At 52.0% G+C, this 15,746-nt stretch overlaps 1 protein-coding gene across 1 annotated transcript in view; it reads right to left on the bottom strand.

Annotated features, from left to right (window-relative positions):
• The window catches only part of RARA (retinoic acid receptor alpha), a 43,583-nt gene that overhangs the window by 17,467 nt on the left and 10,370 nt on the right, over positions 1-15,746 (bottom strand). Inside the window, exon 2 of the mRNA XM_031966230.1 lies at positions 9,722-10,244. Coding sequence (XP_031822090.1) covers positions 9,722-9,899 — 178 coding nt within the window. The 5' untranslated portion in view covers positions 9,900-10,244. The remainder of the gene's footprint in view (positions 1-9,721; positions 10,245-15,746) is intronic.

Here is a 15,746-nt window from a genome sequence, read left to right as displayed (position 1 = left end):
GCCCGGTCCGGGGGGGGGGGCCCCCGGTTTCCCCCGCCCCCCCACTCCCCCCCTTCTGGCCCCAAACCCCCCGGGGGGGGGGCCCCCCCGGGCCCCCCCGGGCCCCCGCCCCGGGGGGGGGCCCCCCCTTTTAACCCCTGGGGGGGGTCCGGAGGAGAAGCCGACCGGGGGGCCGGGAGGGGAGGGCGGAGGGGGGGGAGGGTGGCCCGGGCAAAGGCCCCTGGGGGCGGGGTCTGGAGGCACGGAGGCGGGAGCAAGGGAAGGGAGCGAGCAGAAGAGGGGACGGGCAGACAGCGGAGGAGGGCAGAGGTGTTCCGCCCCCCCCCCAGCCCACGCCTGGGCTCGGGCCCCCACCCCCGGGACGGCGGACTCCGAGGGGCGGCCGGGGGAGGGGGAATACGAGGGGGTGGTCCCGGCGCCCTTCTCCATCAGAGGCTTGGGTCCCAGACTCATTTGCCTAATGCAATGCGGCTGAACTCTCGCTGAACCCGCCCAGCGCGGGCGCCTCGCATCCCTGCGACCCACCCACCCACCCGCCAGCACCTCGTAGCCGGCCTGCCCGCCGCCGGAGAAGTTCGTTTGCTCGGTCCCCGGCTCCCTAGCCATCCCCCCGCCCTCTGGGGAGGGGGGAGAAGAGGGAGGGAAGTATCTGGGGTGGGGGCGGCAGGTTGTGGCTCTCCCCGCGTGACCCCGTCCGCCACGGAGGCCGCGCCCCCTGTGGCGGGCGTGTGGAAACTGGTGCGCCGCTCTGACACCAAACTTTGACACCGCGAGACCTAAAAATATTCGTGGGGACGCTGTCCGCATAGAGGGGGAAAGGCCCCCCTCCCCCTCCCCACCCTGAAATACTGGCCCGCGGGGCAGCGGGAGAAGGGGCCCATCCAGGGTTCCCTCCTTGCCCCAAACCTTTCGGGCTCTTTGCTTTTTCCCAGAAAACCTCGGACATCAAAACTCTAGCTCTTACTAGCTTCTCAAATAGGAAATGTCCTTCACCGTAGGGAAGGGGCAGAGGACAGTCTCATTCTCCCTAGCCACCCCCAACACTGCCCCTGATCTTCTCCGCCAAAATAAATGTGGTGATGAAAGGGAACCTTGGTCAATCTGGGTGACCACTCCTCCCGGAGGAAAGGATTCTGCTGTGCCCTCCTTCTATCCCTCCTCTCAATCCGATCCCAAGAGGCCGAGGCACAGGGAATCACCTAAGAGCGCTTCCAAGCAGATACCCAAGTCAGCACTGGCTCCATCTCCCCAGAGCCGTCGCCCAGCTCGGCCCACCTGCTGCACCCTACCCCACTCCCACAACACCGCCCTGGGCATTTCTGGCCTTGGAGCCGAGTTTTGAGTTCCGCTCAGAATTCATCCATCCCTTTCTTTCCATTCCTTTTTCACCTCTTCTGTTCCGGTCCCCTTCACATGTCCCCTAGCCTGATCCCTAATTAGTTTCTGCACTCCAGCTCTTCTTAGTCTCTCCAATACACCTTTTATTAGACTTCATTCTAATATTCCTACCATCTTTAAGATGATTTACTCTTTTAGAAGAATTGCAAAATATTCAGAACAACATGAACTAATGCTCCAGATTGCCAATGAAACAAACGCAAATCCCAAGTCTGAGGTTTTGCCTCAGATCCAAAAAATTGGTAAAGATGGCAAAAAAAAAAAAAAAAGATAATAGCCATTGTTGGAGGGGATTATGGAAAGAAAGGCATGCTAATATATTGTTGGTGAAACTGCAAATAGGTCAATCATTTTAAAAGGCAATTTGAAATTATTCAAATAAATATACTAAAACGTCCTTGCTCTTTGATTTGGAGTTTCCATTGCTAAGCATATACACCCAGCTTAGTGACAAAAGGAGTTTCTGTGTACACCAAAATATTTATGGTGGCACTTTCGGTAGCAGCAAAGAACTAGAAATAAATGAGATATTCATCTACTAGACAATGACTACACAAATTATGATACACGAACAATGAAATGTTACTATGTTGTAAGAAATTATAAATATGAATATAGAGAAACTTGGGAAGAATTCTATGAACTGATGAAGTCAGTAGAATCTGGAAAACAATGTGCTTAATGACTATAGCAATGTTCCTGGAAAAACTAAATGCTATCGAAATATGATGAACAATCTATCTCATACCTATTAGACTGGCAAGAGGGACAAAAAAGGAAAATGACAAATGCTGAAGGGACTTTGGGAAAAGAAATACATTGATGTACTGCTGGTGAACCTGTGAATTAGACCAGCCAGTCTGGAAAGCAATCTGGAACTATGCCCAAATAGCTCTTAAACTGTACATACCCTTTGACCTAGCAATTCTACTATGAGGTCTATACACAAAGAGATCAAAGAAAGAGAAAAGGGTACCATATGTACAAAAATATTTACAGCAGTTCTTTTTGTAGTGGCAAAGACCTGGAAACTCAGGAGCTACCCAACCGTCAACTGGGGAATACTTGAATGAGTTATTATATATTTATATGATGGAAAACTGTTGTGTCATAAGAAATAATGGAGAAATCTGGGACAACTTATATGAACTAATACAAAGTGAGATGAGCAGAACCAGGAGAACAATTTATAAGACAAAAATGTAAAAATAAACAACTCTGAAAGGCTTAGAAATTCTGGCCAACACAATAACCAATCATATTTACAAAGGACTCATGATAAAATATGGTACCTATTTCTTGATGGAAAAGTGATGGTCTCAGAGTGTATATTGAGACATTTTTTGGACATAACACAGGTATTTGTTTTGCTTGACTGTACATGTTTGTGATAGGGACTTTATTTTTCTTGCTTTCTCAGTGAGAGAGGGGAAGGGGAACCAAGGAGAAGGAAGATAAGGCATATCTTCATTTGAAAAAAAAATTTAATTAAAAAACAACAAACACAATGCAGTGACTAAGTCTTACCCAAAAGAAGAATTCAGAGAAAGCACCTCCCCTGCTTCTTTGCAGAAGTTGGGGATCATGGGTGTGGTACATTATATAAGAATGTCAGAATTTTTTGATATGTTGGTTACTTTTGCTCAACTAAACTGTTATTTCCTTCTTTTTAACTTTTTTTCGGGGAAGGGATGGTTCTCTGGGAGGAAGGAAATATACATGATGTAAAAACAAAAGATATCAATTAAGGTTTTGGTTTTTGTTTTTTTTAAAGAGAGATGTTTCCCCTGCTCAAAACCCCAACACCTGCTGAATAAAGTTCAAATTCCTTATGCTAGCATTTCAGATCTCTCACACTCTAGCTTCATCCTGTCTTTCTGGTCTTGTTTCACATTCCTGCTCTATGTTCCAGAATAGAAACTGGGTTCAAATCCCAGATCTAGAACTTGGTGCCTCAGAAAAGTGAATCTTGGGACCTCAGTTTTCAGCTCTGTAAAATAAGAAGAGGCGGGGTTAGACTGGATGATCTCCAAGGTTGCTTCCGGCTCGCTCTAAGGCCTATCCTGTAATCCTGAGACTCACTGTTCCACAGCTCATCCTGTCCCCTCGCCTAAAATAAGCTCTTTCCCCATGTCCTTTGAAGTCCTTACCCTTTCTGACCCCATCTAAGTCACAGATGAGTGCCTGCTCCTTCCCCAAATCTCTCATAGCACCCTTCAGCCTCCTCCAAGACACTTAAATCACTTTCTCATTTGCATACAGAGCTCCTACAGCTACAGTAAGAGTAAAGTCTTTGAAGGCAGGACTGTGTCAGAAACTGTGGTTTACTGAAAAGAGAACCGGATTTGGAATCAGAGAACAGGAGTTCAGGTCAAGAGCCAAAATGTGTGACCTTGGGCAAATCAATTAAAGTCTTCCAGGCTCAATTTCCCCATACCTACTTTATAAAACGGTTGCAAAAACCTAATGAAACATTTTTTCTCTTTGCATCTGACCCACCCCCACGTGGCACACAGTAGGCACTTAATAAATGTCAACTGAAAACAATTTTAAGGAATTAGAATCTAAGGATCTGCCTCAATTATAGCCTGAGAAAATCCACTTCCCACTAATTTCCAGTCTCAGAGAGCTTTAGAGAAGAAAAGCAAATAAAGGGTACCTAAGCACATTCTTCCCTCCTTTCTTTAGTAAGAGAAAGTCTTCCTTTCCAGGAATGAGCTTTTTCTTGTTCCAGATCCTAAGGAGTTCCCCAACTCCTTAAAGGGCAAAGTGGGTCAGTTTTGTCCCTAGATATATGCTCCACTGACTTGAAGAGAAGCTCACAATGGGCGCCATCCCAGCTGAGTTCTTCCCACCCCTTCATCCCAGTATACATTCAGGTTCCTGATGGACTGGTGGGAGGTCCCCTACATCCAACGAAGAAGAGGGGAGGGGTAGAACCTAGATTCCAAGTCCTAATTCCCTTCTCTTCACTCCCCTAAGTTAATCAGTGCCAGGAAATGAAAGGTGAAGAGTCTCCTCATTCATAAAACCCCATTTTGCAGCTTTTGGCTGACTGGGCATTTTGGACCCCATGAATGGAAGCACTCTCTAGACCCCTCACTTCCCTCCATTCCCCTTGCCCTATTATCCTGCGGAAATGGAGAAAGGATTAAGGGGAGGGCTAGTGGAGACATGGAAAAAGCAAGCTGGAACAAAGGGGATGGGAGGCAGTGTCCAGCAGGAGGTGGTGAGGAGGAAGGAAGGAATAGATGGGCACTTTTCTGCATGACCGCTAATGCTCGAGTCCTTAAAGTCACTCGGGACATTCTCTCCACAGATAGACACACTGAGAGAAAAAGATACCCACATAGAAGGGGTGTGGCAGAGAAAGAATTCAGCTTCTGCTACTCAGTTCCTCTATCCGCCCCCCCCCCCCCAACAAGCATTTATTAAGTAGCTAGTAGGTGTCAGGCACTGTACTAAGTGCCAGGGATGCAGACAGCCAAAAAAGGGGGGTGGTCCCTGCCCTCAAGCAGCTTACAGACTATATTCTTGTTTACAACCTCACACTACAACCATCACCCAAAGGAAAAAGCCAGTGACTCTCAAAACTTTCTCCCTGCAAGAGGTGTGCGCTGGGGGCGAAGGAAAGGGATGAGCTATACAAACTCCCAGGGGGAGAAAGGGGGGCAGGTGTGGACAGATTTGGTGGCATGGGAGTAGGTGTGGACAGATTTTATCTGCAGCTTTCAAAGCAGAAAGTAGATCTCCTCTCCCTCCCCTGGCCTCTTCCTTAATTCTCTCTCCTGGGATGGGGGCCTCTAGCTAAAAGAGAAGGAGGGGAGAAGAGGGGCCTAGGTTCCAAGTCCCACCTCTCTTCCCTTCGCTCCACCTGGCAGAGAGGGGCCTCCCTCCCCAGCCTGCCAGGAGATCAAGGGAAGGGAGGAGCGGCAATCCATCAGTAAGAGGACCAGGACAATGGGAGAGGCCGATGAATGCCTAGCTGCGTATTTCTTTTCCCCTTAAATCTGAAGGGAAGATAAAGGTAACTTTTCCATAAGAATTTTCTCTCCTTCACTCAAAGAATTAGCCCAACAACAGATGCCCTTGGCCTCTTTATTCCCATCCAGGTGAATATAACTATATATAACTATAGTCAATTAACAAATGTTATTTCCAATTGGCAAGAGGGAGGCAGTCAGGAAAGGAGATGTAAGGAAAATTTCCTTTATCTCTTTTCTTACTTTCACTATGAACTTAGATCCCTTTTATCAATTCTCAGATCAATTTTGGAAGACATAATAATAATAGCAATAACTTCAGGATTAGGGCCTGGACTAATGATTTCACTGATATGAGAACTCCCCGGTGAGCGAGCTCCTTTCACTAATGCAGGGCTGCACTTCTCTGCCACTGAGTTTCCTGGAAGCTGGAGAGGTTAAGTTGATTATACATCAGTGGTGGATTTGAATTTGGTCTTCCTTGAGTCAAGGGCAGCCTTTATCTACATCCCAGTCACAGCCAATATTTATATAGGCGGCACTAAGATATGCAAAGCTTTTTGCATAATTGTCTCACAACAACCCAGAAAGAAGGGACCAACATTATCTCCCTGGGAGGTTAAGTGAGGTACCCCAAATCTCACAACCCTATCTGGGCATTATTCCTCTATTTTCCCTAAGATTAACCTGAGGCACAAAGAGATTACACGACACAAAATTAGCAAGTGTAAGAGATAGGATTTCAACCTAAATTTCTCCTGACCACAAGCCAGGAGGCTTTTCCCTACTAAACTACAGGGCTTCTCTAGTGTGTGTGAGATAAGAAAGAAGAGCACTGGATGATCTTTCCTCTTCCCCAACTCTTACAGAAACTGGACAGAGATAGAGGGATACGGCATCTAACTCCTTCCCATTTATCCAGTCCCCGACACCTGCCTCCCTCCCCAGTACTCAAACGCCAACGAACTAGAAAAAGATCTCAAAAAGCACAGCCCCAAACCCATTGGTTGAGTTCTCCCTAACTTCCTCTCTCTCTTACTCTGGCTTTAGATTTCTCCTTTGTCAAATGACCAGGTTGGACCCAGTTATCTGTAAAGAAAAAAAAAAAAAAAAAAAAGCCTTGAGCCTCTGGTGCAGGACCTGGATGCTCTGTCCAGTGTCCGTCCGCTGCCCCCTCATGAGAAAGCACACCTGCGGGAGCCGGCCGGCGGAAGGACACTGCTCTTCGTCCCTTCCCCAGCCTACTTCCCCCAACCCTTCCTTAGGGAAGACCGGCCAGGTCTGGGCCTTGCTCCTACTTGACCATTTCCTCTGCTGGATGTCCCCAATCCAATTCTGCCCCATCCCTTCCCCCTGACAAAGGAGAGCGAGGAAAATAAACAGATCTGTCCATTCTCTGGAATCCCCCCCCCCCAAAGGCAGACTCACTGAAGGCCAGGGAGGGCTCCCTGTGTCAGCAAGTGGCCCTGGGCCCGAGGGAGGGGAAGGCTGGCTTTGCAGACCCCCCAGACCCCCAGGGAGGAGGTGCCTCCCAAGGAAGCATGAATCTTTTATCAGCCATGCTTGGATGCTCCAGTTAGAAAACTGCCGTCAGAAGGCAGAGTGGGGGTGGGGGTGAGGTGGGGTGCAGTGGGGGAGGGGCAGAAAAGATGACCCCCTGCAAAGAGCATCTTCCCATACTCCTCGCCCAGGGACCCTCACTCGGGTCTTAGGGAGAAATCTACCTTCACTGGCAAAGCACCATGAAATCCTTCCCCATTACTGTGTGACAGGCACACACAGCTGGGGGGTTGGGGGGATGGGGAGAGAAGAGGGAGCTTGGAAATGGTCATGATGTTATTGTTTACTGCAGGGGAGGGGGAGGGGATAGGGAGGGGAGAGGGAAGGAGGCTCCTGGGGAAAAAAAACAAGAGTAGTGGGGGGATGGGGGTTAACAGGAAAGGGTATTGCCCAAGTACGAGAGAGGGGCCCTACCAGGAAATTATGAACCCGCACCTCTTTCTTCCCACTCATCCCCCTCCCCTGCAGCCGGAGGAAATGGTTCCCAGGCTGGGGAGTGGGTCGGGGATCCCGGAAGCCAACCCCCAGTGCGCACCAAGAAAGAGGAAGCAGCTTGCAACATTCCTGGGTGAGGAGGAAACCTCTTCCCAGGCTGGCAAGGGAGTGGTCGTGGGCCACAGGGGATGCCCCCCTCTCACAGAGGGGGTCGTTTGGATGCCCCTCTCTAGTGCCAGCCAGAGACCCACATCCCCCCTTGTGCAGTCCCAGGGTTTGAGCCCCTATTTTACTGCCCATCCCATTGTAGAAAAAGGTGTCACCCCTGCAGACACTTGGGCACAGGCCCCACTGCCCCCTGGCAGTGCCAGCCTGGCAAGGAGGAGAAGCCTTACATCTTCAGTGCCTGGGATGGGGGCAGTGCCAACTTAAGGAGGGGAAGCCTTACATCTTTATGCCTGGGATGGGGGCAGTGTCAACTTAAGGAGGGAGCGGGCCAGCCCCTCCCAGCGCCCCCCCCCCCACGAGGGTCTCAACCACCCCAGACTGACATGGAAAACCAGACAAAGCTGAAGGGTGCAGTGGGTGAGATGCCTCCGGCCAAAGCAAGCCTTTAAGCTTCGATAGCAAAGTGTAGGGGCCAGGCAACGGAGAAAGGGCTGTGAGAGGGGGGGGCCTGGGGAAGGGGACGTTTGGGGGGCCCAGGCAGCCCTCCCTGAGCAGGGCCAAAGTGTTCCCTCTTCCACAGAGGAAACGCGGAAGGCGGTAGGGAGGGAATGGCAGTCTGCCGCTGCAGTCTGGCCAATTTAACAGCAAGCATTTATTAGCCGCCCACTGTGTACAAGGTACCTGGAAGTCCCCTGGCAGCGGCAGGAGGTCAGGGAGGAGGATGAGGCGCAGACAGAGGAGGAGCTCCGGGAGGGTGGGCAGCCGGCCAGAGGGAGTAGGGTGGCACCCTTCCAGGGTCAACCCCAGGGACAATGAGACTCCCCTGGCCTGGGGGAGGGCTTGGCCCAGAGCCGCCAGGTGCCCCCGGGGTGCCAGGGGAGGCCGTGGGGGTCCGGGACAGCGTTCCCCCTGGGCAGGCTGGGGAGAGGCTTGGAGGATGAAAGGAGGAGGGGAACAGGACATTTCCCAGGTCAACAGCTGCCCGGTCCATCTCTCCCGGCCTCCATTCCCTCCTCTCCCCGCCCGGCAGGCCCCAGATCCCTCCCCCTCCTGACTTGGCGCTGGGCCCAGCTCGGCCCTAGGGGCCAGAGTTACAGTAAGAGGCCTGGCAGGCCTCTGGTCTGAGCTCTGCCAGCTGGCAGCAGCTACTGCCGCCTCCCACTACCTGGCTTCAGACAGGCCAGGGGTGGAAGAGACCCCCACCCAGCCAGCCCAAGACTCTCATGGGAAAGAGAGGAAGGGGGAAATGGGGGGGGGGAAGCCAGAGACAGAGCAAAAGGGGGGTTGTGCCTCTTCCTCGCAGCCCAGCTCCCACCCGTGACCACGGCAGGCCTTTTCCCCCCTCCCAGCTCCTTCCCACGGCTGCCCAGCTCACCCCGATTCTCACTGTCCCTTTCCCCTCAGACGGGGGGACGAGCAGCGGGGGTTTCCGTGGGTGCAGGTGCCCCCCCACAGCCCTCCTCACACAGAGGCACCTGGCACAGGGTCCCTGAGGCGTGGGGGGCCGAGGGCATGGGCCGCCTCTCCAGGTCACGATGCTGTTCCCGCCAAATGTCGAGAGGTTTGTTTATCTACCAGGGGCCTTTGTCTGCTGCCAACCGAGCTATTTATAAGCTCCTCAGTGATGAGGTGGAGGGGGAGCGGCCAGACCACAGCACAAGCGGCCCTAACCTCCCTGAAGCCCTCCAGTCCAGCACCCCGCAGCCCAGGGGGCTTCCTGTCTCACCCCGCAGGCGGCTCCTGCAAGCTTCAAGGAAGCGCCCAGGTCCCACTGCCTGCCCCATCACGAGTGGCAATTTTGGGGCACCGAAGGTCTGCGAAGTACTCTGTGTCTCACCTCCCGGGCGTCTCACTTGGGGGGCAGAAGCTATCACTATCCCCATTGTACAGATAGGGAAACTGAGGCTGGGGAGAAGGGGAGTGACTTTCAGGGATGACACAAGCCATAAGTGTCCAAGGCAGAATTTCAACTTGAGCTTTCCTGACACCAAATCCAGAGCGCTGCCCAGTGCAGCCCTCAGCTCCTCAGTGGCAGGCCCCCATTCCAGTCCCCCCACCACGGACGGACGCTGGGCCCTCTCCAGGGCCACACACCTCTGCTGGCGGGGCCCATGACAGGTTCCCCTGGGAGATCCGGCCCTCGAGCCCTCCCCACCGCCCTCCCCTCCAGAACTTACTGGCTGGTGATGGAGTGCTGTACCCACTGACAGGAAGCTGGTGCTGGATGCTTGTCAAGGTGCCAGGTGGAGAAAGTCCGCCCAGCATGGGAGGGAAGAAGAAGGCATAGTGAGGCACCGGGTACCCATTAAGGTGCCCACCCCCAGGCGTCGGGCATGAGCTGCTATTGCTGGCCATGCCCTGATGAGAGTCAGAGACACACACGGAGAGTCCGGCTAGGAGGGCGTGAGGGGCTTCTGGCTGCCCCTTCTCAGCTCATTGGGGCTTGGAGTTGGGAGGGGTTGTGGGCGATAACCCACCCCCTCTTCCTGTCCTGCAGCTGAAGAGGGCAGCGCCCAACAGGGCGATCCTGGCCTTCTGGAGCCACCGCCCGGCTGGGGGCCGCTGCTCAGGTCGGCGGGGGCTGCGGCAGCTTCCTGCACCCACCACGGCTGGCAGCTGGGCAGAGGACCAGGCCAGGTATCCTCATCTAGACGAGTTCCGGTGCCGCCAGTGCCGCTGGGGAAGCCATGTCTTCTGTTGCTGAAAAGGAGACAGGAGGGATGAGTAGGCACAGGGAATGGGGCACAGGGGTTTTCTCCATGGGGCTCCCCCCACCTGGGCAGTTGGAGGTTTTCCCGTGACACCGGGCTAAGCAGACAGATGGCACAGTGCCTGCCTGGCACAGACACCTCGGGAGTAGGGCCCAGACACTGCAGAGGAGGAGGTGGGGGAGAGAATATTCCCACAAGGAGCAGAGCCCAAACCCCAAGGGGACCCGCCCCCCCCCCCAGCGTGGCCACAGGGCCCGCTGGGCCTCGAGGCTGGGGGGGGGGGGCGGATACAGGGAAGGGTTGCCTGAGGTCACAGAGGCAGAGAAAGCCTGGGAGGCGGAGGGGTGCCTGGGAGGGGAGGGGGACAGAAGTGCTTCCCTAAAGCCAGCAGTTCTCAGAATCATGACGCAGCAGCCCTGGGGCTTTGTTACACCATCCTGCCCCTGCCCCCGAGACCCAGGGACCCTTGCCCAGCCTGTCTGTGCCCAGAGGCTGCACAGCCGGGGGTGCCGGCATGGGGGAGGGGGGCTAAGGAGCCCGTCAATGCAGTGCCTGATGAAAAAGGCTACGTTAACAATCAGAGAGGCCCAGAAGAAAGGTGGGCCACCGGGGGGTGGGAGGCAGAGGCCGGCTGAAGAGAACCCGCAGAGTTGCTGTGATGTTACAGAGAGGGGCCCTTTTGCCACTGGGTCCCTTTCAGTTGTGAAATTCTAGGACTCTGAGGTCATTTCCTGTCCCAAATCTTAATCGGGGTTAATGAGGGCAGCAGATTTCTGTGTTTTAAGCTTTCCTTCTTCATTTGACAGATGAGGAAACTGAGGTCTGGGACTAGCACATGGCTGCTCATGGATGGCAGAGCCACGCCGGCGGGTAGCAGAAGAAGCAACTCTGTGCCTCGGGGGGGCAGGGGGCACCGAGGGAGCATTACCAGGCTGGACGGGGAAGGCCTGCCCGCCAGGGATCCAGCGGCAAGCTTTCCCCTGTCCTGGCTGAATGGTGTGGGACAGGGCGAGAGTGAGAGTGAGGAGTAAGGGCCAAGTGGGCATTGGGAAAAGACAGCCGGGAGATGGGGGCGGGGGGAGTGTTACAATCGAAATTAAGGGAAACTGAGGCACCATCTGAAATTACTGCTGGAGGAGTTATTCAGGCGGGTCGGCGGGTCTACCTGTGTGACCCTAAGCAAGTCACTTAACCCCAACTACCCCCCCACAACCAAGTTATCGGGAAGCCTAACAATTAACAATAAAAGTAGTTTTTCAGCTCCTCAGTAAGCCAAAAGGCCCCCCTCCATCCCGGGGGTGGAAAAAGAGAAATGTAGGCCTTTGTTCCTTCTACCTTGGGATGGAGTTTGCTGCCCTAGCCTATTAATTACCATGATTATTAATTCTGACTGCAGAAACACACTTCCAGGTCTCTGATGAGGTCCTCCCAGGCCAATAAAGGAGGGTGACATCAGAGGCCCAGGAGCCCCACCCAGCTAGCAGCCACTCTGCCCCACCCAGGGCCTCGGTGGAACTTCTCCTGATGGGTGAGCTTCACCCGGGACGGGAGACGGTGACCCAGAACCACAGGCAGACGGGCAGTCATGGGTCTGGGTGGGAAAGATGAAATCATGTTCACGTCCTCTCGGCCCCAACCACTCTGTGGAGTTCTTTTCCTTAACTGTTTTCAGAGACTTCATTTGTGGGGATTCAATGAAGAGAAGGCTGAGGAGCCGTCTGATGGTGCAGAAAGAAAAGTTTTAATTCAGATTTTTGTTAACAACAAACACACATATTCATGTGGGGGGGGCAGGAAAAAACCATCTCTGTGCCATTTAATGGACAGTTACTTTTGTCTACACAGCCATACTCCCCACATGGGCACACAACTACCACAGACACACACAGAGTTTGTTCCCGGCAGTTCTCGGCTCTACCTCCTTCCCTTCCTGCCGCTTCTTCTGCCCAGAGACGTCCCCCCAAAGTCCGGCCGCCCCCCCAACACGTGGTGGTCGGACAGACATGGGCTCTCTAGCCCATCTTCCCCAGGCATGGAAAATGGCCACTCACAAGGCCTGGGCCCGGCCTCTGCAGATAAGTGCAGGGTGAGACAGCCGAGGGAGTGGCTCCTGACAAGGGGAGCCCTAGCACAGCCTGTCTTATCCAACTTAACTCATTTTGAGCTTATCACTTGCTGGCTGACCACTTGCCTGCCTGCAGGACCCCCTCCTTCCTAGCCCCCAACACCTCCTAGGGTCCAGCTGCCATTGGATGCTCCTGAAGAGAGATGCCCTATGTACCAGCTAGGTTCTGGGGTCCCACCCAGCCTCTGCTCCCTGAGATCCCGCACCGCCTCCAGAAGGGGGGAGAACTCCAGGCCGCCTGAACTTCCCCACCGACTCCTGCCCAGGCATTAGGCCAGTCCCCTTACTCTCACCTAGAAGGAACAGAGACAGCCCCCAGTTCTGCTCTCCCTTCCACCCAACCACTTCCATGTCAGGGCTGAGTCTGTCTCCAGTGCAACTTGGCCTGTTATAAAGTTTGAGCAAAGTGACTTAGAGTTCTCAAGGGAGGGACTTCCAGCCAAGGGGAGGGGGAAGCAACAGAGGCGGGGGTAAAGGTCACAGAGATCCTGCCAGAGGCCTAGGCAATGCCAACTGAACAGGGCTGGGCCAGAGGGCCTGAGGAAGCAGAGGCACAGAGAGCTCCTGGGAGCCCAGACACTCTTACTTTGTCCCTCAGAAAAAATTCTTCTCCAAAGCAAGGGCAAGATGTGTGGGTCCCCCTTGTCTCTGCCCACCTGGCACTGCAGCCCGACCCCCTCTCATCCTAGAAACATGGTGCCATTTCTTTCTTCTGAGGGAAGAGGGGCACCTTCAGAGAGGCCCCACACAGGCAGAGAAGGCAACCCCCTCCTGTATCTCGTGGGCTGCTCCCAGGGTACCCTCCCCCCATGTGGGCAGCAGGGGCGGGGAAAACCACACACCCACAGGGCCAGGATATCCTGAACCCTTCTTGTGCCCCACCTGGCAGTGGCAATCACGAGGGAGGAGGCACAGGGGGCAATGTCAAGAGACAACAGGCCCAGGGATGGTTTGCTGTGTCATCTACCCCTGGAGAGGCTACCCCATAGACCTCATCTTGCTTTGATTTCCTTCTCGTGTTAAGCCCCACACTACGCTACAACAGGTCCCCCACAGGATGTTCACCTCCTCTGAGTCTGAGAGGACTGAACTGATTGAGCAGGATCCTCCTCCTTTCCCTCAAAAGCTCAGCTGCCTGGGGCTCCTTTGTATGCCTCCCACCGCTAGGCTTACACTTGGTTTACTAGAGTGATAAAAGCACTTTGTTCTCCAGGCAGCTTCTCCCTCTCTCCCTAATTCCCCAGCATGAGAAGGGAGATAATTATTATTATCATGGTGGTGATAAATTATACAAATATCACAATCCTATACAAATACTTTTGGAATAACCCACCATCACTTTAATAATCAATAATGATGGTTAATAAGAGGTACCTGCCATTGAAGTCACCGAAAGGAACCAAAAGTGGCTGACCCGGGACAGAGCCAATGAAATGACTAAGATACAAGAGTGATATCAAAAGGTCCTCCACGGGTTCTCCTGAATGATCTGAGCCAACAATATGCTGAGGAAGAAGGCTCAAACAATTGAATCACATGGATTTGCTTGTGGAAATAGGGAGGTTTATGATTTTACTTGAGGACTAGAAACTGTCAGAGGGTTATATTATATACTTCTATTTACAGCCTGAACACCCCTGATCTCACGGGACCTGGGAAGCTAATCAGGGCCAGGCTTGGTTAGTAATTGAATGGGAGATAGTCTAAGAAGGCTGGGAGTTGAAGGTTTTTACTTTTTTCCCCAGTTTATTTTCTCCCTAACCCATCTTCCAGCCAGATGTTAAGCTGATCTTCCCAAAGCACAACTCTGTCCATGTCATCCCCTTCCCCAATTCAATAAATTCCCATGATTCCCTATAACCTCCAGGATCAAATAAAAGTTTTAGAAGTCCTTTATAACTTGGTCCCTTCCTATCCTTCTAGTCATTTTACATCTCGCCCTCCTCTACAAACTCTTCCAATTTAGCGCTACTGGCTTCTTCCAACACAACACTCCAAAAACATTCTTATTGGTCGTCCCCCATGCCTTACAGGTCTTAGTTTGGTCTCCCATTGCATCCAGATTTGCAAAACTGGAAATCTATGTCTTTCCACTGGATTCAGATGACTCTGGAGGGTAAAGTGAAGCTGCTGAGTTTGCAAAGCTCTCCTGCACTTAAATCCAATTCACTTGCATATTATGCACCTCAATAGTCTGTGCCTACAACTTTCTCCCTCGTCTTCGCCTTCTGGTTTCCCTCACTTTAAATTTCAGCTTAAGTCTCACCTTCTATCATAAGCCTTCCCCAGGCCTCCATAATCTTAGTGCCTTTCCCAGGCCTCCATAATCTTAGTGCCTTTCCAGGCCTCTGTAATCTTAGTGCCTTCCTGCTAGGATCATCCTCAATTTACCCATGTGTGTTTGTGTGTGTGTACCTATTCTGTTTCTACAAAATTGCTCGAGTGCTCTATCCCTCACTAGACTAAGATCCTTGAGAGCAGGGCCTAATGTTTTTTTTTTTGCCTTAGTATTCACAGTGCTCAGCACAAGGTCTGCTTAATAAAGTCTAGCTGACTGATTAAGAAATCCAGATTTCATGATCAATTTGGACTATTCATAGAAACAGTGGACACTACCAACATGTTGCTGCAGGGTGTTTAAGCAAAGTTTAACATCTACCAAATACCTAACAAGATGTGGTTTGAATTAAATGTCAGAAGCTCTAGATCTTTCACAGTCTGACAAAATAACAAATCCAAACTAGAAAGATAATCTTGAAAATATCCTGGAAAACTCAACCAATAAACCGTAATGGAACTAGATTGTTGTCACAGACTAAACTGTCACCCATCATCTCCCAGAAGTCACACTGATTCATCAAAAACTTAAAGACAGTGTTTTTAATTGATATTATCATTTCAAAAACTCAAAGTTTCCCACTCTGTAGGATGAAAAGTGTTCAAAGTTCTGAAATCTTCCAGAAAAGGTCAGAGATTATATAGGAGCAAGATGACGGGTAAATCATTTCCACCATCCCGTCTGCTCATGCGTTTGTACTGAGGATACTTTGAGTAAACCTACCAAGGATGAGTTTGTTCTTATCGTTTTATTTAATTAGACAAAGTAGTTATTTTATCCATCTGTTCAGTAGTCCATAGAACAGTACATGCAAGGGAATAATAACATAATAATGAGTTGTCTTCAGATCATTTGTATCCGAACCTCTTTGAAAAATAAGAGAAGTGGGGCAGCTAGGTGGCACAGCGGAGAGAGCACTGGCCTTGGAGTCATGAGGACCTGAGTCCAACTTAACATTTACTAGCTGTACGACTCCTGGCAAGTCCTTGCAAAAAAACAAACAAACAAACACCCAAAAGAAGGGAAGA

The sequence above is a fragment of the Sarcophilus harrisii genome, chromosome 4 (assembly GCF_902635505.1).
Source record: "Sarcophilus harrisii chromosome 4, mSarHar1.11, whole genome shotgun sequence".
Lineage (NCBI taxonomy): Eukaryota > Metazoa > Chordata > Mammalia > Dasyuromorphia > Dasyuridae > Sarcophilus > Sarcophilus harrisii.
Note: the sequence above shows the minus strand (reverse complement) of the source record. Positions and strands in the feature narration are given on the sequence as shown.